This window comes from Mya arenaria, chromosome 17 (genome assembly GCF_026914265.1).
Source record: "Mya arenaria isolate MELC-2E11 chromosome 17, ASM2691426v1".
Classification (NCBI taxonomy): domain Eukaryota; kingdom Metazoa; phylum Mollusca; class Bivalvia; order Myida; family Myidae; genus Mya; species Mya arenaria.
The window spans coordinates 50,528,693-50,554,013 of NC_069138.1; the positions used below are offsets into that span (position 1 = coordinate 50,528,693).

The 25,321-nt window shown below is 37.5% G+C and overlaps 1 protein-coding gene across 1 annotated transcript in view; it reads left to right on the forward strand.

The window, feature by feature from the left end:
* LOC128223585 (uncharacterized) overlaps positions 1-13,535 on the forward strand; it is a 187,483-nt gene extending 173,948 nt beyond the window's left edge. Inside the window, 17 exon segments of the mRNA XM_052932860.1 lie at positions 1,292-2,450; positions 2,570-2,798; positions 2,922-3,902; positions 4,015-5,366; positions 5,492-5,680; positions 5,803-6,313; positions 6,584-6,700; positions 6,809-7,116; positions 7,242-7,349; positions 7,916-8,072; positions 8,202-8,385; positions 8,522-10,158; positions 10,312-10,951; positions 11,132-11,243; positions 11,525-11,867; positions 12,021-12,566; positions 13,166-13,535. Coding sequence (XP_052788820.1) covers positions 1,292-2,450; positions 2,570-2,798; positions 2,922-3,902; positions 4,015-5,366; positions 5,492-5,680; positions 5,803-6,313; positions 6,584-6,700; positions 6,809-7,116; positions 7,242-7,349; positions 7,916-8,072; positions 8,202-8,385; positions 8,522-10,158; positions 10,312-10,951; positions 11,132-11,243; positions 11,525-11,867; positions 12,021-12,566; positions 13,166-13,449 — 8,857 coding nt within the window. The 3' untranslated portion in view covers positions 13,450-13,535.
* Positions 13,536-25,321: the final 11,786 nt, after the last annotated feature.

Sequence of the window (25,321 nt, forward strand, 5' to 3'; positions counted from 1 at the left end):
TTGGTTTGATAAAGTATCAAATTAAAGACAACATGTGTTACAAATTGCTTAAAGATTGTGTGTACATGTATCATTATATCCAAAAGTTATGTCATTTAGGGATGTGTTCCTGGAACAACCACTACTGTTGGCCTGGTAGCTGTAGCCCAGATAATCTTACCGTGGGGTGTACGTGCGCAACGGGGTTTATGAATATTTCAAATTCCGGGGAAACCACGTGTCAACCAACTAAGAAACCATCTTTGTTAACATGTCAAACTGTTGCGATCGGTCCAAAGGGTGAAAAGAAGAGAGCAGGGTCATCGAATGCTTCATCAGAGTGTCAGTATTTGCAAGATATATATGGAAATTACCACCCGTCTACAATGCAGTTTAATATGAGCTCCGAATACACAATTGACATTTCCAGCTATTTACCACAACCATTTATTGTCGAACAGAACTTTGGGATAACGGATATAACAGTGGATATTCAACGTCAGTCAGTGTCAGGTATGCTTATGCATTTTCATATATGGTTTTAATATTTACATCCATTCATATAACCATTAATTACTTCAAATAGTTTGTTTCTTTTCGGAATGACCAGTTCATGACATTCCGTTTATTTAAGTATAATAAAAACATAACATAAACTATGTAAACACCATGTATACACATGTTTCCAAATATAAAATATCTGTAAAAGTTAGCAATTGTGTTAAATAGTATATTTTGAAAGTTTGCATAAACAATGAAAAACTTACATTATATTGTAGTATTAGTTACAAAATTATTATGTATAATTAGGACATAATATGTATCTGTTTTCTCGTACAAATAAAGCTTATAAACCCAATTAGCAATTTGACTTAAAACAACGTTAAATGACTTTGCATAGTTATAATGTATAGAAACAAGCAGTTCAGGTACACATTTAGATGACATACATTTACAAAGTATCACAAACGAAAATAAGCAAGCTAGTGCATAGCAAATGATTACACTTTTAGAACTATCTTTTGAGCTTGACTGTTACAAACTGACATTTTCTTAAAACATTATTGTATTTGCGACAGATTTTTCCACCACTTTATCAACAAGCGGACGACTTACAGATGTCGATTTGAGCCAGTCTGTTAAAAGCACGTTTTACGATTCAGATCATCTTACAGTTTCCTCCAATAAATACACGCTCACAAATGGCGAGGCGTAAGTAAATAATAGGGTATGATATTCAATGGACTGTTCAAATTGTTATTTTGAAAACATAAAACATTAACATATCTGAACTATTATTTCTTTATAACAGGTTATGTTTAAAATACGAAGCAAAAGGTGGTGGTTACTTAAAAGCCAAAGATATGAGAACCAATACTGTTCTCGGCGCTAAGCCTTACCACAAAACTGTAGAACAACGAACAGTCTGTTATCGGTATGACAGTCAACCACCAGAGCACTGTTCAAATCTATCGACATGTGGGTCTGAGCCTCTCCAGCTTGACAAACGGATAACACGATCATCTTTTCACTACGTTGAATTTAAAGGTTGGCTGGATCCAGTTCCTCTAGGAGGAGCCTCGCGCACTGCTTCATCGATTGAGAGCTACGAAATTCGGGTAAATGAGGTATTGCCATCAAAGGGGACATTAAAGGTAGATTACACAAACAACGTTGTGAGTACAAAGGTTAACCACACACTCACAAATATGGATCTAAATCTTACTTCAGACACACCAAGGCTCTATTGTTTGACACTTGAGGTGAAGGATGTTGCAGATAATGTTCGACAGTCACGCCGTTTTGTTCTCTACGATAACACTTCGTCCATTCAAATCACGAATGAAAAGCCTTTCAGGTTTACATCAGCGTCACAAGCTACAGATTACACATGGCAAACCCATCACAACGATGTCTGCATAAGCTGGAAAGATTACTTTTACAACGATTTCTACATACACAATGAACTACTAAATCCAATTGAACCCGACCCGAACGGTTTCATAACCGGCTCTTACGAGCAATTAACTGGAGAAATACCTATCTCCGGGACATCGAATGTATACGGTATTATTGCATACTATGTTTCGTGGAGCAAGACTCATGGTCCATTCTCTGGAGAAAACCCTGTTCCTACCTTCACGAATCAATCATTTTGCAAGGATTTGAATGTTAAAGACGGAGAAACGTACACACTAAACATAAAGGCTATTGATATAGTTGGAAATTCACTAAGCGATAACCGAACTGTATTTATTGACCGCTCAGCGCCACATCTGAACAAGATTTGGCTTGAAAAAGAAGGATACGAAATGCTTTATGTACATAATAGCACAGATCTTTCAAAGATGAAAATGACGTTTGATGCACTTGATCCACACAGTGGCTTATCTAAAATATATTGGACATTTGGAATAGCCGACACGATGACCGAGCTACTCAGTGAGCACCTTGCAGTTAGGACCATAAATGTATGTATATGTATATGTTTATATATAAACAAACAGTAATCGTTTATTTACCTAACTAGCCATTTATTTTTTATTTTCATTTCACAATTAATTATACCGCACTGCTTTTCTCGTTTCAGGATTCATGCTCATCCACACAGTGTTACTGTCCGGATATAGGTGACTGTGCATTCTTCAACTACACAATACCACTCAACCATCTAAATGTAAAGAATATGCACATTGGCAATCACAACAGAAACTACTATTTTACCATAAATGTAAAAAACATGGCTGGTCTTTCAACAACGGAACACATTGATGTGCTTGTTGATGATTCGCCTCCTTCAAAGGGTGTTGTTTATGAAGGTTAGTAAATCACACACTAAATATAATAAACACTGTGTTTTTGTTTTTCAGAAATCAAATCAAATTATGGAAAATACGTCTTTATTGTTTATTATATTAATACTATTTCTATATTTTCATCAGGCCCAGAGGATTCACCTGATATTGACTATACAAGTGATGATTCAATTCTCGTGCACTGGCATGGTTTTATAGACCACGAGAGCGGCATCAAACTCTACAGGGTTGGTTTGTCCGACAGATGTCTGAGTACACAAGATCTGTACAACTTTATAGAAGTACGAAGTATATTGATTTTTAGAGAGCTACCTTTCTATGAAGAGTCGGTCCGAATCCCAACTACTTTTACCGGAAAGCGATTTGTGACCGTCATTGCACTAAATAATGCCATGGAACCTTCGAAGCCGGCTTGTTCAGATGGCCTTACGCGTGACCTTTCACCACCAGAATTTAGAAATATGACGTTACAGTATGGACAATTATCAGAAAGCCTACTTTGTTTGCACGGCGAAGTATATTTGTTACAGGCAAACATGCAACGAGCAAAGCTTCTCAATACTTCCGCTTGCCGTAGTACCTGTGGTGCTGATGTTGAGTCGCACAAAGTTACCGAAATCTATCAGATGCATAACATACAAGGAAAGGATGAAGATATTTCTTCGTTTCTTTGCGAGCACTTGCCTTTGTACACAAACGATACAATTATATATCTTCCCAATGATAACATATTTATCACTTGGGATATTGAGGAAGGTGGAAGTCAAATTGATGATTTCTTTGTTGGATTAGGGTTTAATCCTACTGAAATTCAGAGTCCGTCCCTTGTATCTTATACGTCTACACGAAAGAAAACTTATTTCAAACGAAGACATGAAGGCCTAGGTTCTGACGAAGTATTCTACATTTTCGTGAAAGTAATCAATAAAGCTGGGTTGGAGAGAATCTCGACAGTAGGTCCTGTACTCATTGATCAAACTCCGCCTTTGAATGGAACCCTTCCTCAAGTTATTCTTGAATCTGATCACATTGTATTTGGATGGGATAGCAGCACATTCTATGATGAAGAGCAGACTGCACAAATCGATCAAATATATTTCCAGATTGGTGAGTATATATTCTACTAAACAGTGGCCTTTTTCGTTGATCAACAAATCAGCATCGTATTTAGCCGAATTTGTAGTTGATTATTAATCATACCTTTGTTTGTACTTTACAGCACACAACGGTATTGCTGTAACACCGTATCAGGAATGGCGTCTAGACTCATCTTCCCCGTGCCCTTCGTACTCTGGGGGATGCTTTAGATATCCCCTACGCCGATTACAGTTACAAGATACGGACAATAACCTCGAGTTTTATATTAACATGCATGTGTATAACAATGCCGGTCATTATCTATCTGTAACGAGTCGACCCTTTCAGCTTTCATCAAGATACACTCCCCAACAAACTGTTATATCTGATATAGATCCCTTAGCAAATAACAGTATAATGGACGTTGACGCTCATTTTACGAAGGAAGTGCTTTGTGCAAAATGGAAAGATTTCTCACACCACGAGAATTTGACTTTAGAAGTAGGAGTAGGACTATCAAATGCTACTGATGACGTGATAAACTTTCAACTTATAAGCAACAACAACTCGTATTGCCTACACTCAAATGCTATCCGACCAAATATCAAATACGTGTTCTTGTTAAAATCATCGGGCAGCGGAGGAGTTTCGGTTTCCTTTTCGGACGGCATAATGATTTTAGACAAAAATGAAATAATGCATTCGCTGTCCGTCAGTATTGGGTATGAATGCTCCAATCAAATAGCAAATACATACGATGTTACTTTAGCAAACAACTCAGCGCGTGTGACAATTAAAGGACCGCTGCATGTTGGCCAACGTTATACTATCAACATTCCATACAAAGCTGTGGTAACTTCAGATGATGGAATAGTCTCAGCAGAGGGCAATGACACTTTCATTAGACCATTTGTTAACAGACCGGCATTGGTTTTTAAACTTGAACATCCAACCATCGTGCATGACGTTTTGAGTTTTAATCTCACTTTATGCCCAGTGCAGAACGTTCTTCCTCAGGCTAAACGACTTGTCGTAAGCTGGAAGTTTCTTGATGAGCGCCTGGCATTTCTTTATAAAAGCGTTAATCTAGCATACAGTGTTGGCGTCAGCGAAAACAATTCAATCAAAGGACAGAAAAATACGTTTGTGGTACCTTTCAAACCGCAAATCGAGAGCAATCATGCAATCTTAGAAGAGCTTAACTTCCTTACGAACCAGAAGTACATTGCTGAAGTACAGGTCTGTTCAAAAATGGAATGCGTAAAACCTGTACAATCTAATGAGTTCTCTTATGAAAGACCTAATCCAGTTTTGCGAATAACCGAAGCATCTCTTTTGCTTAGAGACACGTGTGTTCGAGTCAAATTACAATGGTCAATTCTGGACAAGGATATTGTTATGGCTTTCTATCAATGGACGTTAGCTCAGGACAAAGAGGGTCGAAAAACTCTTCTCACGTGGAAATCTATTACCAACAACTCGATTGATATTACGGTAAGAATATAGTTTGTTATATTCAAAAACACATGGTTGTATATTATTTAACGCTAGTGTAAATAGTCGTAATGACATTATCCTAAACTTATAATCACTTTCTTATATGAGTATTTATATCTTAGGTTGAAGACTGTGTGGTACTGCCCGTCCATGGACATTTTTCTTCATATGCTTGTATTAAAGCATATTCAATCAGCGGACAACTAATTAATAGTTGCAAAAGGCTAACAAAGTTAGACTTTGGAAGTTACGATGCAAATGTTGTGTACGACTTTGATACAAGATCGGAATATTGGACGCAAATCCAATCGGTAACTTCTTTAATTTCTAAATATTTTAAACACAATACATAATTTGGAGTCGTTTAAACACATTACAGATAACTCCATCATTTCCATATTTATATTGAGATAGTTTTCTTTATCTTTATTAGATTATTCACAGTTCGGATATTGGCGACATGTATAATTTCCTACATGACAATGAGCTTGACTTTGGAACGAGTAAGTTAAGGCCAGCCGCAGCAGTTATGCATGCGAATGAACGTAACGTTTCTTGGTATTTGATGATATCACGCCATGTACCCGATGATTGCGACACAGATGTTGCTTGTTTAACAAAAAAGTTCACATCGGATGGTTTTGCTATTTTCGATGAAACCGATGTGTTTTTTGACACTTCATTCTACATATGTGTTTCGTCGAACCCGACAGTAGTTGAAAGGGAATGGTTTTCTGAAACACTGGACGAAATTCGGTCTTGCAGTGATGGATTTATTTTAGGCAACACGGCTCCCATCCCTGGGAAAATAATTGTTCAAAACGTCAATGGGTATATAACTGACATCGATCATGTTGTTATTACATGGGATCCTTTTCATGAAAAAACAGGCGCTACTCTTCTAGGATATCCAGAAGACATACAACATTACTCGATCGGCGTTGGTGCGTACAATTTCCGAATATATCGATAGAGCAAATAATAAAACCGTCATATGAAAAATAATGATGCATTTTTCGTAAACTTGCATTTTCATAATTATTTCTTAAAACCAATGTTATGGAATGCAATTTTGCAAAGTGTTATCCAATGTGTAAGGAAGCATTACATTTTCATTAACTAAGAATATTTCAAAATTACTGAGGAACGATTTGTTCAAATTTCGATAAATTTGTTGCTAAGTCTATATTCATTCGTTATGCTAATTTTAACAGGCAACAGCCCTAACAGAGACGATATTATACCTTTTCGTAACGCAGGAGGTGAAATTGCTGCAATGTTACCTCTAGATGGCATCGCTGATGGCACCTCTGTTTATTTTACTGTCAACGGTAAGAGTCAATATTAAAGTATTGAACTTTATAATCATGATGCAATAAAATGGATAAGGGAAGAAAAGAATTACGTTACCCACAAGCACTCATCAATATGTTTTGCAGGATCGGACCATTTCGGACTTTCGTCAGTTGCTGTTTCCACAGAGTTTGTTACGGATACATCACCACCAACGGAGGGAAAAATTCACTTTGACCAACGACATGCATATTGTAACAGTGACACAATAAGTATGCGTCTTGTTGGGTTTCATGACGATCACAGCGGTATTAGTTATTACAACGTCGGAATCGGATCAAGCAGCATCATGGTGGATACATTATCTATGACAAAGTATTATACAGATACTTTGGACATTGATATCCAGGAATTAAATATCCTAGAAGGCCATGAATACTTTATTTTGGTGCAGGTAACCTTATGTCAAATTTTGGGAAAAAATATATATTAAAGTATCAACTTATGAAAGAAATATGAGATTTGTGTAGTAATGCAAAAAGACGAATCCATGTTTTCATTTAAATTGAATCATTACAGGCGATAAACAATGCAGGTATTCCGAGTGCAATCGTGTCAAAACAATTTATCGTGGATATGACACCGCCCCATGGAGGACACGTTTTGGATGGAAACTGGGAAAGCAAGGTTAATTCTTTGGAGTTTATTGTTTGACGAACTAATTATTGGTTTAAGTACTTTAGCTGTATTTGATAAGGCGATAATCTACATCAATGCAGGTTGTATGTTCACTCGATCAGTTCCCCTGCCTTGCCAGAAAATTAACCTCCATCCACGACAATAATCTAGTATTATAATTATCCTGTCATTTGTTTTATAAAAAGACGAGAAATTACCATTAAATGGGTTTTTTTCACCGACAACTGATTCCGATGATGCTATAGTTTGTTTACAAACGTTCATATATACTGAGTAAATTGAAACAGACGGTTTCTTAAAACGGGTTTTATACTGAAATGATTTATTAGGTATTGTTGAAACAAAACAGTAATATGTAGAAGGTCATGCTTATTATTGAATATATTTCATGCATATTTATCAAATAAAACGTATTCAGTATCGCTGTCACGTGACCATCTGACTTTAGATAAACATACGTGATCAACAAACTTACTAAAGCAATATTTATACGGCATGTTATTGGATCGATTTGGAAGAAATTGACAGGATAATGTATATATTTAACATTGCAGGTTGACCTTGACTATCAAGCCGATACATACACGATCCGTGCAAACTGGAAGGATTTCTCAGACATAGAAAGCGACATAGATTATTTCAAAGTAGGGCTTGGAACATACCAATACTCTACAGACGTTCGACCATTTATGGATGTTGGGTTGAAACAAGGTAGATTTTAATGTGTGTTAATAGTGTCGAATGTATTACGCTAGCTTTTTATGTTATCTATTGACGAATACGCAGCCTCACGCACGCTAACCGATATTACATTTTTGTATTTGTTTTCTTGGTTTTCAGACATAATGTGGAATGGTCCGTTTATCCCTGGAGAGAAATATTATACGACAGTACAAAGCTGTAATAAAGCTGGCCTTTGTATACAAAGATCGTCAGATGGAATTATTCTAGACAATTCGCCACCAATCATGGGTCGTGTACAAGTCGGATCTGGTGTCCGACACAGCCGATATTTACCATTAAAGTTAGTATAAAATTCAAATGTTCAACACGGTTTAATTAAGCGGTATCAATGCAATTCAACACGCATTTACATTAAAACAATAATATTAAGAATACTTTCAAACGATGTCCTAATTATATTTCAATGCTATTTGCAGTACGTCACTGAGATTACAGTGGGCTGGATTTGAGGACCCTCAGTCAGATATTGATCATTTTGAAGTGTGTTTAGGACGTCAGAAAAACATGTGTGACATTGTTCCTGCATTCAATGCCCTTCTTCAGTCTTATATGATAAAGTCGAATATATCTCTGCCAATAAATATGCCCTGTTTTGCAACTGTTTGGGCCTTCAATGGAGTCGGAATGAATGTTTCAAGTGCATCTGATGCGATTCTCGTTGACGTTACAGCTCCTTACAACACAATAAAGCCGTCAATAAAGCTTGATTATAACACAATAAAGGACAACATAGCTCAATGGGAAAAGTCGATTATAAGTGTGTTTTGGGAATTTTTAGACGACGAAAGCCCGATTCTAAATCACGAGTTAACGCTCTTTACCCATCATGAAGGACATACGCCAATTGAAAGAGTACGTCTCGGATCGGAAAAACACTTCACTATTAACTTAGATGGTAATAACTGGCTGCATAATGGTGACACATATTTTGTTGTTATAACAAGCTGCAACGCAGCAGGGCTATGCTCAACAGACAGAACAAATGATATTCTTATCGACTCTACTCCCCCACACCAGGGTGGTCTGAAACCACAAATGTTTTGGGAAAATTATAAAGATACCAGTGGTCTCCATTCCAATGTCTCCTTGACTTGGTATGGTTTTTACGATCATGAATCTGGTGTAGATAGATATTACGTTACTGTTTCAAGATATTTCAGCCAGCAGGAATTGTCGGGTGGAGTCCTCTTCCAAAACCATGATAACACATCAGAAGAACAACATGGCAATTTCACACTTCAAGAAGCGTTACACCCTGATGATCTTATTATTGTTTCTGTCTGGACTGCAAACAGTGTAGGATTAAACAGCTCGGTTGCACGTGTATCCCTTTTTTCATTGTCCAGTAGGGCATCTTCCGTTGCTATTGAAAACCAACGGGGAATACTTGAAATAGAGAAACACTCCTGTGTCGTTCATTTTTGCAACAAAGACTGCACATGCGCTGTAGTTGGGAAACCATGTCTTAAAGCTGAGACAAATATGTCATGCGTCGAGATCGTTTCATTTAACAACACTGATAGCGACTTGACACAATTTGCAGTTTTTGGAGGCCTTCAGTTCAATCCGTTGACTTTAACGGCATCATCTGCTTGTATCGCGGGCCACTGGATCCAGATTGAACATTTTAGAAAGGATCCAAACATTCATAGATTTGAGTGGAGTGTTGGAATTCATAATCAGCCATATGGAGAAGGAATATTCGATTGACAAAGCGAATTCCCATGGGTTGATATAGGTTTGCGACAAGAATTTGTTCACTGCTTGGCTATCAATAGATCTCTTATTCATGGCGAGCTCTACGACATATACGTTAAAACTTGGTATGGACCAAATAAATTCGCAATATTTACGTCGGAATCTATTAAAATTGATCAAACTCCCCCCACTGTGCGTAGAGGACGATATATTATCGAAGGCATGGAAGATTGTGCAACAGATCTTGACTTCATAGACTGGACTGACGAGATTTCGGCGTGTTGGTCCGGTGTCTTTAGTGAGCAACAGAGCGATATACAACATTACTCGGTTGCCTTAGGAACTTCACCTAACGGTACATAAATATAGGAACATGTTGAGATGTTTTAGATTTGAAATATTTAGTATCGTTATCAAAATAAAGCTCATTGCATTCATTTTGACTTTGGTTAGTAGTATGGTTTTAATAATGATATTGCTATTGTTAATTCGTTTCATTTTGTTCCAGTCGATGACGTATTTGCATCACAAAATATGGGATTGAACACAAATATTTCTATCGGTAATCTGACTTTGGAGCACGCTGTTAGATACTTTTTTACTGTCACTGCCGTGAATACCGCAGGGCTTCACACTTCGGTTTTGTCGGACGGATTCATAGTCGATACGACCCCACCGTCAGAGGGCGTTGTTTTTAATACAATAATACATAAGAACGTTGCATACCAATCATCCGTCACATCTCTAGGAATCTCGTGGCACGGGTTTCAGGACCATTGTTCAGGAATAAAAAGTTACTTTGTTGCTGTTGTGGAAAAACAGCCTCCTGATTCTGATACCAATTTCACACAAGTTGGTCTCAGGACGACCTTTACGTTCAAGGATGTAGACTTGATTCCTGGCAGCGTTTATTACGGTGTGGTCAAGGCCATTGATGCCGCGGGGCATGAAAGTGATCTTATTGTTTCACCGGGTGTCATCATCGATCCTTCTCCACCCAAAGGCTACGATTGTAACATATTTGAAAACACGGGTGTTATTGTATTGTTAGACAATTCGCAGGATAATTGGACGAAGACAATTGTTGCACAGTTAGAAAAAGATGCAGTGTACAGAATTGAAGGGTCTATTGAAAATACTGATGTAGAGTCAGTTACTCTTCATATCAATCGTTTAATGACCAGAATCCAGACTTCTCTGAATCATAAACAAAAAACTGAATTTTCATATACGTTTGTGTCAATTGAAAGTGGGGCGCAAAATATTTCCATCAGTGTTGAACATAATAATATTAACATTAAAATCTTAGAAACAATTCATTTACACAGATGTGCGTCTATTATTGAAAACAAGTCAAAAGCTCTTCATGTTCGGCAAATAAGACATGATTCTGTAGCTGTTACTGCTATGATTGACGATAAAGAAAGCGATCTTAAAATGGTATGAAATAGAAATTCTAATTTCTAAACTGAATGTTAGTTAATGTTACCTTAATTTAGATATGTTTATCATGACTCTAATAACAATCAACTAATTTGATCAATTAGTGATATTAGGTAAGGATTAAACGTTTTATTGTATGTATACCTGAGGTGACTATTAAGGAAGTTAATGCATAGTGTATTGCTATAAATCTGAAATGTAGTATAAATGTGTTTATTTCATCCATAATGCATTTATAATTCATATGATGTTCATGCCTTTTAACGATTCAATTCCAGGTACAAATTGGTGCTGGTACCACGCCTGGGGGGTTTCAAATTCAGCCATTAACTGCCATGCATGCTGATATAATGATTGGGATTATAAAGGGCCACCTTTTGCATGCAATGAAAGTATATACGACGGTTATTGCTGAGAATCATGCAGGCCTGACATCTGTTTTCCAGTCAACAGAACCAATTATTATTGACCATACTTCTCCGCTTATCACCGATCTTGAGGCTTCAGCAACGGTAGTCTTTGTAAATAATTCGGGTGAGATCGCTTCGAGAGTGCAGGTTAATGCAACATGGAATGTGCTAGACGATGAGAGCAATATTAAACATTGTATTTGTTCTATTGGTAAGTATTAATGAGACGTAATTGTTGGTAAACATAGTAATTGTAAGTTCGCTAGTGGAACTAGTGTAAAGTTAAAACAAGGAAACTATTTCTAATATGATTATACAACACAACGTATATGCTATTTTTACTCAATGTTCCATTATGTTGCAGGAATGCTTCCATACAAAGACAATATACAAGACCAATGGTATGCAGATACTCTGTCATCGTGTGAGTCGAACCTCCTGCAGCTTAAACACGGCGATAAGGTGTGGGTCAATATCAACTGTGTCAATAATGTTGAACTAGCAACGACTAAAACAGTAGCTTCCAATACCGTATCCATGGATTTTATTTCTTCAAACCAAGCGACAGTTAACATTCTACCGGTTAACGAAGGTCTGATCAGCACAATACCGATTTCTGTAGGCCAAACTAAGATACAATCAAACACATCATTTGTGCAGATCAGTTGGTCAGAATTCGAAGATACCTCCGGCATTACCTTTTATGAATATTGCATATCAGACGACAGAAATACTACCATTGTAGAGTGGACAAATGTTCACTTAAAGACGGTGGCAACTGCTCGCGGTTTAACATTACACAATACAGAAACATTGAAAGTACATGTCAGGGCTACAAACACCGGACAGCATACAAGTGAGGCCGTTTATGCCTCCTTATTTACCATCAGCCAACCTCCAGCCTTGTCAGGTAAGACTATATAGTAATCTACAACGACTTCAAAAAGTTTGTCATGATCTTTAAAGAATTTAGACAAAACTCTGCTTCAGACTAAAGTTTAATAGTGATCAAATCAGTTTTTAAATATTAAATAAAAAAATGCAGCAAACGTCATCCGAAAAACAAACATATTCATACGATATGATTCGATTAGACTGACCATTTTACACTACGGTTTAGACCTATCAGTCGTTTTTGAATTGTAAAGGAAAGTACAAACATTTAAAATGACTGCATTATATACTCATTGACTATTTAATTAATATAATACCGAATTGTCTACATTATGGCATTCTTTTTCGAAATACACTTGCTCGAACCTATCTTTGGTGGCTTCATTAAACTTTGAATATAATTGCATGCATAACCATGTCATTGGATAAATTGTTTACTTGCAGATTTACATGTAAAAGGCATGCATAAGATCTTTAGGTAGAAATGTCAAAGGTCATGCCAAGTTAATCATATGAAAAAAAATGTGGGTCTAGTTAATATTCTTCAATAGAACTGAAGAACTTGTAAGGCTGATTACTTGTGATATTTTACAAACAATTATTATTTAATTTCAGGAATTCCAATGCTTGCATCTCGAAACGAACATATTATTCATATCGACTGGGAACAAGCATTCGATACACTTCCGAAAATTCCAGTTGTGTATAGCCTTGTTGTGGGATCAAAAGACGGATTCACCGACATTCTTGACCTCAGCTATTACACCGGGAATACATATGACATTGTGGCTCCGTCGTCTACGATAATTTCTCCGAAGATATCAGAGTTGTTCTTTTCAATAACATGTACTTATCCAACAGGGATTTCTAGCGTTTACAGGACAATATTCACAATGTAATCCTTTACTTGGTAATGGCAATGCGTAATCGTTGCAAAGCTTGGGTGTTTTTATATTGCATTATTTAGCTTTAATATATTCATAGATGTGCCTTACTGTAGTGTGATTTTTATATTTTTATTTTTGAAATTTATTTCTTAGTAATGTCATTATTTATTCAAACGCCAACTGTCGAATGACAGTTAATGAAAAATGAACAAATCGGAATTATTTTATTAATTACTTAATAATATTCTGTCCTATGTATTTGCCGTATGATTATTTAGTATATATTTTCCTTGTGGTTTATTTTTCCATTTCTTGATTTGGTTTTTATATGTTTGGATTCTTTTATATTATTCCGCCCAATGTATTTGCTGTGTTTAATCTATGATTGTGCTTATATTCCTTTTGACTTTATTTTCCATTCATTGATTTACTGTTTATATGTTCGTGTTGTTTTCTGTGTTTATACACTACGTTGATACGAGTTTTATTGTCGCTTCCTTCCTTTTCCAAATAAATATATGTATGTGGGATGTTTTCTGTTTTCCTACAATAATCTATAGATTTAACTGTATAACGTAAATACTTATGTGAAAAAACTACAGAAACAAGCTCAGTTGCCATAATTTTAAACATAAACCCCATTTAATAGCACAGGGTAAACGCCAAAGACATAGAACACAAAAACAAATCAAAACAAGAAACATGGAACAACAGCACAAAACACCACAAACAGCACAGTGCATATATACTAGATAAAAAACTAGGTATGTTTTTCAAGTCCAGGAAAAACAATCAAACAATATACAAAATCCATACAAAACATGGCAGCTACATCACATATCAAACGAATCGTTAACTTACTAAAGAGTTAAGTGAATACTAAGTAATACTTTAAGTATACATTTAGCTAAAGTGTTAACATTTTCAAAAATGAAAATATTATTGTAACGGTTTTTTCCCCTTAAATCTTACTATCAAGTTTGTAACATTAACTCATTATGGCGTTCACTTTTTTCAAGCTGATATGATGACTTATTTTTGTCGACAAAAGCAATTGAAATTACTTGATGTTGAATTTATTATTGTAAAGTCGACATACCGTGTTAACCTGATTGTGGATCAAGCTTGTATCCACATATTTGTTAGCAGGTGGACAAGTCCAGCTATTGTTAAAACTACGTGATGTTATACTTACGTAAAAAACTACAGAAACAAGTTCAGTAGCAACACGTTTAAACATAAACCCGGTTAAATTGCACTGGGTAAACGCCAAAGACATAGCACACAAAAATAAATAATCACAAACAACAAACATGGAAGAACAACATAAATCTCCACAAACAGCGTAGTGCATACATACCATATACAAAAAACTAGGTATGTTTATCAAGGATTGATAGGTACCGCCTTGGAACGGTCAGTGAAATGTAAATTTACTAGGGGTTTAAACCAGTTTACGTTATGAGTTATAACTCATCGTGTCGACATAAAACAAATCGATAAGTCTACAGGACCATACTTTAAATACGATATACTCTTCATTAATAGACATGAGATATCAGTATATAGTCAGTTTCGCCTCGTTTTTTAACTACATCATTCTCAACAAACCAACCACATTCAAATGAAGTCGAGGACAAAAGAAACATCTCATGTATGTAGTGTAATTAAACAAATATGCCACAAAACAATCGTGGAAATCGAAAACGTATCCCAATAACTTGTCCTTGTCTTAACATACAGGTGGATGGGTTTTGTTTTTGCATTTTATAACCGCTTCATTGGTTATTCATGCACGTGCCCATCGGGATCGAGCCCGTGATGCTTGAAAAATCCTCGAAGAATGTGTTGTTTTAAGCAGTTAGTGTGTTTTATGAACGATTTTCTGTCGAATACACGACACAATTATCAAAAGTTAGCGAAATTAAAAATGCCTGGTTTAAATTTTGAAATTCGGAGAAGGATTTGAGGCCATCTCGATGATGGTGTTACTCAGTCTTTTGTTGCAACTCGGTTTAATGTGAGTAGATCGACTATTGTGCGTCTTGTGAGACGATTAAGGGATACTAGGACGGTAAATGACCGACCTCGCACATAAGTTAAACGCACCCGGTCAATACGTATACATACGTCAACGTCATTTGCGCGATCGCCTTTTGACGGCACAAACAACAACTGTCGGGGTCGTAAGAACTCGTGGAAGGCCGATACATCAAAGGACTGTGTCTAGACGCTTCAGAGGCTATCAAATTTGCTGCCATCGCCCTTAACGAGGACCCATTCTCTCCGAACGTCATCGAAGAGTAAGGCTTCACTGGGCTCAAATCATCTTCGAAGGCGTGATTGGAACACTTTTGTGTTCAGTGATGAATCACACTTTAACTTGTTCCACACTGATGGCCGAGCGCGAGTACATTTTCGACGTGTGGAACGATTCAACAGAAACTGATCGATACGGAGGCGGGAGTGTAATGGTGTTGGGTGCCATTTACCATAGCTTTCAGTCAGAACTCATCGTACTTAGGGAAGTATGACCGCCAGACGACATATCGACGACGTATTGCGGCCTTTTTTATTCCAATGATGCGACGTCAACGTCAATGGCTCACCTTTCAGCACGACAACGCCCGTCCGCATACGGCAAGAATCACAATGGGCCTCTTAAGTACAAATAACATTAATACTATAGAATGGCCCTCGAAATTGCCGGCTTTAAACCCTTTTGAACATGTTTGGGATGAATGAGGACGTCGTTGACGACGACGTCACCCAGCCCCACGGACACGTAATGAGCTTGCAAACGAATTGAGAAAGGAATGGGCTCTTTTTCCACGGCAAGTGGTGCGACGTTTGTGTCGATCAATGCCGTCTAGAGTAAGAGAATGCCTCCAAAGAGGTGATGGGCAAACTCATTATTAAAGTTTATGCGAAACCTTGACCCCTCCTCCGTTCCGAAGTCTTTTATCAAACAACGTTGCTGTTTAAACAAATCGAATAAATTGTGTATGTACTTGTTGGTACTTTTTTCGTTCCTATGTAATTAGAATTATTAAAATCTACAACTAACAAGTTTCAGTTTTCACTTTGTACTTAGGTGAGGCGTTTCTTTTGTCCTCGAGATTAAGAATGTTTTAATTTCAACGACAGCATATGTCAAATGTATATCGAGTTGTTTCAAAGATATTGCTAAGCTGACTCACAGATTCAATCACCTGATTGACGGCAAACGATAAAATGCTTCCTCGCTTTGTTGCAGGCAAATTATACGGTTAAAACACGTTTTGCGCAAAGGAAGAAACATCTGCGGAAAATGGGGGGGGGGGCTAAATTTATTGTGGCATTACAAACGAACGAACAGAAAAGGACAAAAAATGGTAGTTTTTAACACATAATTTAAATGAAGTTAAATATGAATAATGCAACTACAGGGACAAAACGAGTATACATTTTTCTAACAACACGAGACACAAAACATACAAAATAACACACACACATGCACAGATGCATCAAAATTCCTGATGAATACATGTTGGGTAACCGCCTTTGAATTGTCAGCGAAACAGATGGTCACTGAAGGTTTAGCCTTTGTTTTTTAGTACTCAGCGCTTAACACCTGTTCCAGTATATATCAACAATGTGTATTGGGTCACAGGAATTCTAAACAATACGTCGAAAACATAAACCGCATAAGTTACTTTGTCTATAATTATATAGTGGGGTAAACCACAATAGCAAAATCTAAACATATAAGTCCAGTCGGAGCCAGGCTAGAGAATAAAAAGATGCAAATAATACAAAATGATAAAATAACTTCAAGTTCTGAGTTTCCAGATACAGACGTAATATCACCTACAACGAATTTATCCACACTTGATAATAACGCCAACAAACCAGACATTCAAAGACCTGTGAAGAAAATGTTATTAAAAATGGCAATCAATTAGAGGAATGACTCACACATATTTAGAAATGTTATTATAATTATAAATCTCTAGGAGTTAATGTTTCTAAATCAATACTGCAGTTTTAATATGTACAGAATATTAATCAAATGACAATAAAACATATTTACACATTAATACAAGAGTTATTGACAAACACATTTGAATGAATTATAAGAAGCCACACATGAAAAGTATATCATCTGCCATTGATTCTTCACATCTGTTTCGTTTAGAAGACGGATGTAAAACAATTTAACAATTGGGTAGCATAATTCAATTTATAAGATGTTTATGTATATTGTTGTATTTAAATAGTTCGTTAACTCGTCATTCTCAAAGTCAGGGAATATCCATGTGGACATGTGTTGTTTATAGTTTACTCCATGTACAAACAATACCAAAGCGCGATGAATCACCAAGAAGCGCCGCAGTATAACGCATGCTACGCTCTACTGTATGCACGATGATAACGTTCAGACGAGTGTACATGATGTAGTGTAATACATGCTACGCTATACTGTTTGTAAACTTATCCTGTCTAGAAGAGCGCGCTCAATTGTTTCCACGATGATCCCGCCAAGAAGCGCGCAGTATAAAGCATGCTACGCTGAACTGAATGCACGATGCTCACGTCTAGAGGATTGCTGCAATGCATAGCATGCTACGCTTTACTGTATGCGTGATGATCACGACTTGACAAGCTTACGTGCTGCAATGCAAAGCATGCTACGCTCTACTGTATGCGTGATGATCATGTCAAGACGTTCGTAAGTGCTGCAGTGTAAAACATGCTACGCTATAATGTAAGCTTGATCATCACGACTAAACGAGCGTACGTGCTGCAATGTAAAGCATGCTACGCTATACTGTATGCGTGATGATCACGACTAGACGAGCGTACGTGTTGCAATGCAAAGCATGCTACGCTCTACTGTTTGCGTGATGATCACGAGTTGACGAGCGTACATTCTGCTATGTAATACACGCGACGATATACCTTTGGCACGATGACCACGTTTGAAAAGCTTACGTACCAAATTATAAAGCATGCTACGCTTTAATGTATAAAAGGTGATCACGACAAGAAGAGCGCAACCTACTGTATGCACGATGATCACGTCTAGAAGAGCGATTGTGCTGCAGTATAAAACATGCTTCGCTTTACTTTATGCATGATAGACACGTCTAGAAGATTGTGCTTTACTGTATGCACGAGGATCCTGTCATGCCAGAGTGAAATGCATGATTTGCTCTGCTGTATGTACAATGATTAAGTCTAGAAAAACGTCCGTCTCGCCGAGTAAAACATGCTACGCTAAACTGTATGCATGATGATCACATCTAGACGAGCGTACGTGCCGCAGTATAAAACATGGTACGCTTAACAATAAACACGATGTAAGAGAGCTTTTATGCTGCAATGTAAAACATGATTTGCTTTACTGTATACACGATGATCACGTCTAGAAAAGCGTTCGTGACGCATTGTAAAACATGTTACGCTATTATGTATGCACAATGATCTAGTCAGGAAGAACTGAAGTGCTGCCGTGTAAAACGTGCTACGCTCTACTGTATGCACGATGCTCACTTCTATAACAGCGTTCGCGCTGAAGAAAAAAGCATGCTACGCTATACTGTATACAGGATGATCACGGTCTAAAACAGCGTCCGTGCTGCAGTGTTTACATGCTATGCTCTACTGTATGCAAAATGACCACATCTATAAGAGCCTTTGTGCCGCAGTGTATAACATTCTACACTCTATTGTATGCAAGATGATCACGTCTAGAAGACCATTCCTGATGATTACGTATGGAAGAATACCAGTTCAAAGTAAAACATGCAACGCTCTATTCTATGCACGATAATCACGTCTAGAAGAATATTAGTATCTGCCATGGCCGAGAGTGTAAGATAGGTGCATCCAACTCGAGCGTAGGGTGTTTTGCGGAAACGAGGTTTACCTAGTGTTGGCAGAACAACCTGTGCGAGGATTGTGATGAACCTATCTTACACTCTCACCCTTGGACGATGCTTTTTTCTCACACCTCAGTTAATAATAAACAAAATAAACTAAAAATGTAGTTTGCGCGCAGTGATTCAGACTATGTAAATAGTCAAATCGTTATTTAAATAGTTTTGAAAAGAATGCAGCATTATTGTTTTTAATGGAGCTTGAAAACGTTTTATCTTATCATTTTAAGCGAGAAATAATTAATTTGTATTTTAAGCGAGAAATAATTAATTTGGATTTTAAATATTGCCACAAGACAAGGTTTCCATAATGCAACAGACGACGGTCTTCCTCAAGGGAGGTAATTTCAATAAAAAAGGAGTTCCATAAAGGTTCTTGTGTAATCTTTGCCTGTGGGCAAGAGAAGAAGTTCCAGCATGGCAAAATGTTTGGATCTACTTATCTGAGGTGGGAGAACATTCGTGCTGCAGTGTTAAGAATGTTAATTTGTACCAACTCGATTTACACTCCTGTAAGGGCTATCTTTGCAGTAGTGCGTACTGTTTTGATTTTGGATTGAATAGTTTTGTTAAGTGCTCGTTCAAAAGAGAGGAATTAAGTATGTCACATAGCTTTCGCTTTAGTGGGAAAATACTTCATAAAACCAAGAGAACTTTTTATCTAATTCAATTAAAAACAATCGAAGTATGATTAATACTTCCGTCATTTCGCAAATCATCTCTCCATTTTTTTGAGAAATACACAGTCACTATATACTGTATATATATTTATGAATTATTTTATTAAGAATGAAAAGGTTGAAATGTCATCCTTACAGTATGATCTTCAAATCCAAGATTTTTGTTATAATCCAGCGCCTGTGCAATTTTTATATAGACTTAACTTTTCGAGGACACTTTAGTTTTGTCTAAGATCATAAGAAATGCCCTTATGATCCAGATATGTTTTAGAACATACTACTACAAAAATCCTTAAGATTTTTCTTTAAACTTGTATAAGATAATACAAAGAAGGGTATTAATCATTCTAAAACTTGTATATATGTAATGAATGAAAAAAAAACGAACATTCTAAACAAATCCTGATAAAAACACTCTAAACACATCAGACGGTTAAAACGTAGTTTACGTTAATTAATCTAGATAATCAAATAATGAAACCAGATTTAACAACATAATACTGAATTTAACATACATATACATGTTACACCTTTATACGATTTGAACTGCATAAAATCAACCCTTTTTGTATTGCTTACAAAATGGTTGATTGACCCCAACCCTCTCTGTGTGCTAGCCTTGCGCCTTGCGACTACTTTGGTTATCCCTGTAGATTCCATTGTACTCTAGAAAAACATTTTATCTGCATGCAAAGTTCTCACATCAACGTACTGTGCCCTTCCTACACCCAGTGAATGTTTCAACCTTTCAAAATGACAGTCAATTCCAGGTGGCTATATAATTATAAGGCATTGGCCAGTATGGTGATATAGTGTCAAAAGTTTTATAGTCAAGTTAATTCCAGCTTGTACGTAGATTAAATGCATTTACTAGTAGTGTAGCGTAGTGTCAGCTAGTCAAGACAGTTTCAGCTGGTACCTAATTAAAATGCATCGGATACAAGTTTAGTATAGTGCCAACAGTGAGGGAGTCAAGTAAATTCCAGCTATTGTGCACCATAATTTAAATGCATCAGTAAAGTATCAGCCATGTGAAAGACAAGTCCGTTCCAGCGTCTTCATAATTAAAATGCATTCGCTAGATGTTTAGTCTATTGTCAACTTGTTCCAATACTTTTAATTTTTTGTTTCAGCAGTTAAGTAACATACCCCTTTGAAGGTCCTTCCAGATGATGCAGAGACAGTCCTCCCAGATGGAACTGAGACAATTCTCCCAGATGGTGCAGAGACAGTCCTCCCAGATGGTAGTGAGACAATGTTCCCAGATGGTACTGAGACAGTCCTTACAGATGGTGCAGAGACAGTCTCCCAGATGGTGCAGAGACAATTTCACAGACGGTGCTGAGACAGTCCCCGATATGGCGCAGAGACAGTCCTCCCAAATGGTGCTGAGACAGTCTCCCAGATGGTGCAAAGCCAGTCCTCTCAGATAGAACAGAGACAGTCCTCCCAGAGGGAGCAGACAAAGTTCTTCCAGATGGTGCAGAAACAGTCCTCCCAGATGGTAGTGAGACAATTTTCCCAGATGGAACTGAGACAGTCCGCCCAGGTGATACTGAGACAGTCCTCCCAGGTTGTGCTGAGACAATCATTCCATGTGGTGCTGAGACAGTCCTCCCAGATGGTGCAGAAACAGTCCTCCTAGATGGTACTGAGACAATCCTCCCAGATGGTGCAGAAACAGTCCTCCTAGATGGTACTGAGACAATTCTCCCAGATGGTGCAGAGACAGTCCCCCCAGATGGTTTAGAGATATTTTTCTCAGATGGTACAGAGGCAATTCTACTAGATGGTGCAGAAGCAGTCCTCCCAGATAGTGCTGAGACATTTCTCCCAGATAGCGCAGAGACAGTCCTCCCAGATGGTACTGAGACAATTCTCCCAGATAGTGCAGAGACAGTCCCCCCAGATGGTTTAGAGACAATTTTGTGAGATGGTACTGAGGCAAATCTACCAGATGGTCCTCCCAGATAGTGCTGAGACATTACGTCCAGATAGCGCAGTGACAGTCCTCCCAGATGGTGCAGAGACAGGCCTCCCAAAAAGTACAGATACAGTCCTCCCAGATGGTACTGAGGCAGTCTTCCCATGGTCCATATACAGTCTTTCGGGATGGTACTGAGACACTTCTCCCAGATGGTTCTGAGACAGTCTTCCCATATGGTGCAGAGACAATCCTCCCAGGTTGTGCTGAGACAATCATTCCATGTGGTGCTGAGACAGTCCTCCCAGATGTTGCAGTGACAGTCCTCCCAGATGGTGCAGAAACAGTCATCACATATGGTGCAGAGACAAACCTCCCAGGTGGTGTAGAGACAATCCTCCCAAATGTTACACAGACAGTCCTCCCAGGTGATACTGAGACAGTACTCACCAATGGTGCAGAGACAATCCTCCGAGATGGTGCTGAGACAATATCCTACAAAATGGTACTGAGACAGTACTGGTCTGAGACAGTCTTCCCAGATATTACAGAGACAGTCCTCCCAGTTAGTACAGAGACAGTCCTCCCAGATAGTACAGAGACAGTCTTCCTAGATGGTACAGAGACAGTCCTCCCAGATAGTACAGAGGCAGTTCTCCCAGATGGTGCAGAGACAGTTTTCCCAGATAGTACAGAGACAGTCCTCCCAGATGGTGCAGAGACAGTCCTCCCAGATGGTGCAGAGACAGACCACCCAGATGGTACTGAGACAATCCTCCCAGGTGGTGTAGAAACAATCCTCCCAAATTTTACAGAGACAATCCTCCCAGGTGATACTGAGACAGTTCTTCCTGGTGGTGCAGAGACAATCCTCCGAGATGGTGCAGAGACAATATCCTACAAAATGGTACTGAGACAGTACTGGGCTGTGACAGTAAAACAGCGACAAGTCCTCCCAGATAGTACAGAGACAGTCCTCCCAGATATGGTGCAGAGAGTCATTCTAGATGGTACAGAGACAGTCCTCCAAGATAGTACAGAGACGGTCCTCCTAGATAGTACAGAGGCAGTCCTCCCAGATGGTGCAAAGACAGTCCTCCCAGATGGTACTGAGACACTCCTCCCAGATGGTGCAGAGACAAGCCTCCGAGATGGTGCAGAGACAAGCCTCCCATATGGTGCAGAGACAGTCCACCCAGATTGTGCAGAGACAGTCCTCCCAGATAGTACAGAAACAGTCCTCCCAAAAAGTACAGAGACAGCCCTCCCAGATAGTACAGAGACAGTCCTCCCAGATAGTACAGAGATGGTACAGAAAAAAGTCCTTGTCTTGTAGGTCTAGTTTCATATGTTGCTTTTAAGTTTGTTCTGTTGGCTTTTTCCCAGTTTATTAGATGTTGTCTTTTGCATCTTCACATTTTTCATTTTTGCTTTTTCTAGTTTTGCAATGAAAATATTGGGCCAACTTTTCAGAACTTTGTTAATATTAACAACGTAGTTAACGTTATCGTTAACTTTCAAATATTCACTTCTCTATAAGTTTAATGGATACACGTGTGATTTGAAGTATTTCTAACAAACTTTGAGACAACTGTTCTAGCGGTACTTGTTTTTTTTAAATATATTAGCACGTCATCCACTTTTTCTCGTGTTTAAATGTTTAAACTTCTGACAATCGACCCACTGTGTTTTGTTCCATAAGTTTTTCATCACCAAATGACAAATTGAATTTAAAGGAAAACTATTTCTTAAAAAGATATTGGTGTGTGTTACATTGGCTACAGTTAATTTTGTTTCTCAAATAGAAAAGTTTATCCTTACTTAGGATTATGCCTGAAATTTAGTAGAAGTATTATGCCGTACGTTTTCTCTAAAATTCAGTCTGTTATTTACATTTTATTTTCGGAATTATTTTCAATTCATTCATTATGTGTTTACGTTATATTGTATTATGATACTTCCTAAGTTATTGATGTATTTCAAAAAGAGCACTTATTCATATGATTGACACATCTCACATTTGTGGCTCTTACATATGTTATATTGTATTATGATCTTTCAGTAATCAAGAACATTAGGTCATTGTTTTGTTTGAAGGCAAATAAATCCTTTTATATTACTGCTCTAACATCTGCCAAAACTCTTAATCAAATTTTAGGACTATATAAAGACAAACATTTCTCTTGTGAATTAAGATATCAGATATTAGTTATAAGATATACATGTAAGATAGTAATAATAACATTTAGATTGCTTTGTTTTTTTGTAAAACTGTGTGATGGACATTTAATTAAATTTCTAGCTCTAAATGAGACTTTGTGATATATACTTTGTGAGAGAAAAAAGTATACTTTGTGTAACAAACGACATCTTTTTGACAGCTTAAGAAACTTTATTTAGCTAAATTGAATTAAAACATAATACACAAGATAAACTTTTCACTGTTATAAGCTTGTTTTTGACTTCGGAATAAAAGTTTGAAAAACACAAAATGGCGCTGCACGTTGCAGTATATATACATCTCTTCGATTCCGCTTTCCGGGTGCGGGACTAACGACGCCGGGCCCCTAATTCGCCGCATTCAAGATGTATTGAAGCAGAATTGTGTTTTTACCCAAGATGTTATTCTTGTGAATAGTAATTATTACTAAAGATGCATTATAACCCAAGTTTCAAGATCCTGATAGGTCCATTCGTGTTCGGACTATTTTAGAAAAACCCGGACCAGGCTTGAATTCAAAGAAACTTGTATATTGCCAAGCTTATAGTAGATAATGATATAATTCAAACTCACGTTGTAGACGCCCGGACTAAAACACACGTATTTGTCGTTAGCAACGATAATGATTTTGATAATTACACAATAATCAATTCATAAATGCGATATATAAGTTTGTGTTCAATTCTTGATTTTTCTCCTGTTTATCAAAAATTGAATCCTGATTCTTTTTGCCATGTAATTTTTTCATGACATAGAGCATAAAGTTTATTTCGATCTAATAAGCGTGACTTTTACCTTTTGAGGTACATACCTGGGCATTGTGCGCGACACGCCGCCTCATCATGGTGAACCTTTATAGCAAGTTTTATGAAAATCCTATAATGCATGGTAAAGATACAGCCCGGACAAGCTTCAGTCCAGACAGACGCAAGCACTGACGCTCGCACGCAGGCACGCTGGCACGCACACACGGAACCGATATTGTGACAGCTATGTCCAGCTCACCGCAAGCAGGCTCGACAAAAATGAATTTATTACGATGTTTAATTATTGCACCAAGCATTTTTATGAATTTTCGCACAAGTGTAATGTGGAAATTGATAAACAAATATTTAAAATAAAAATGATGTTTTTCTTT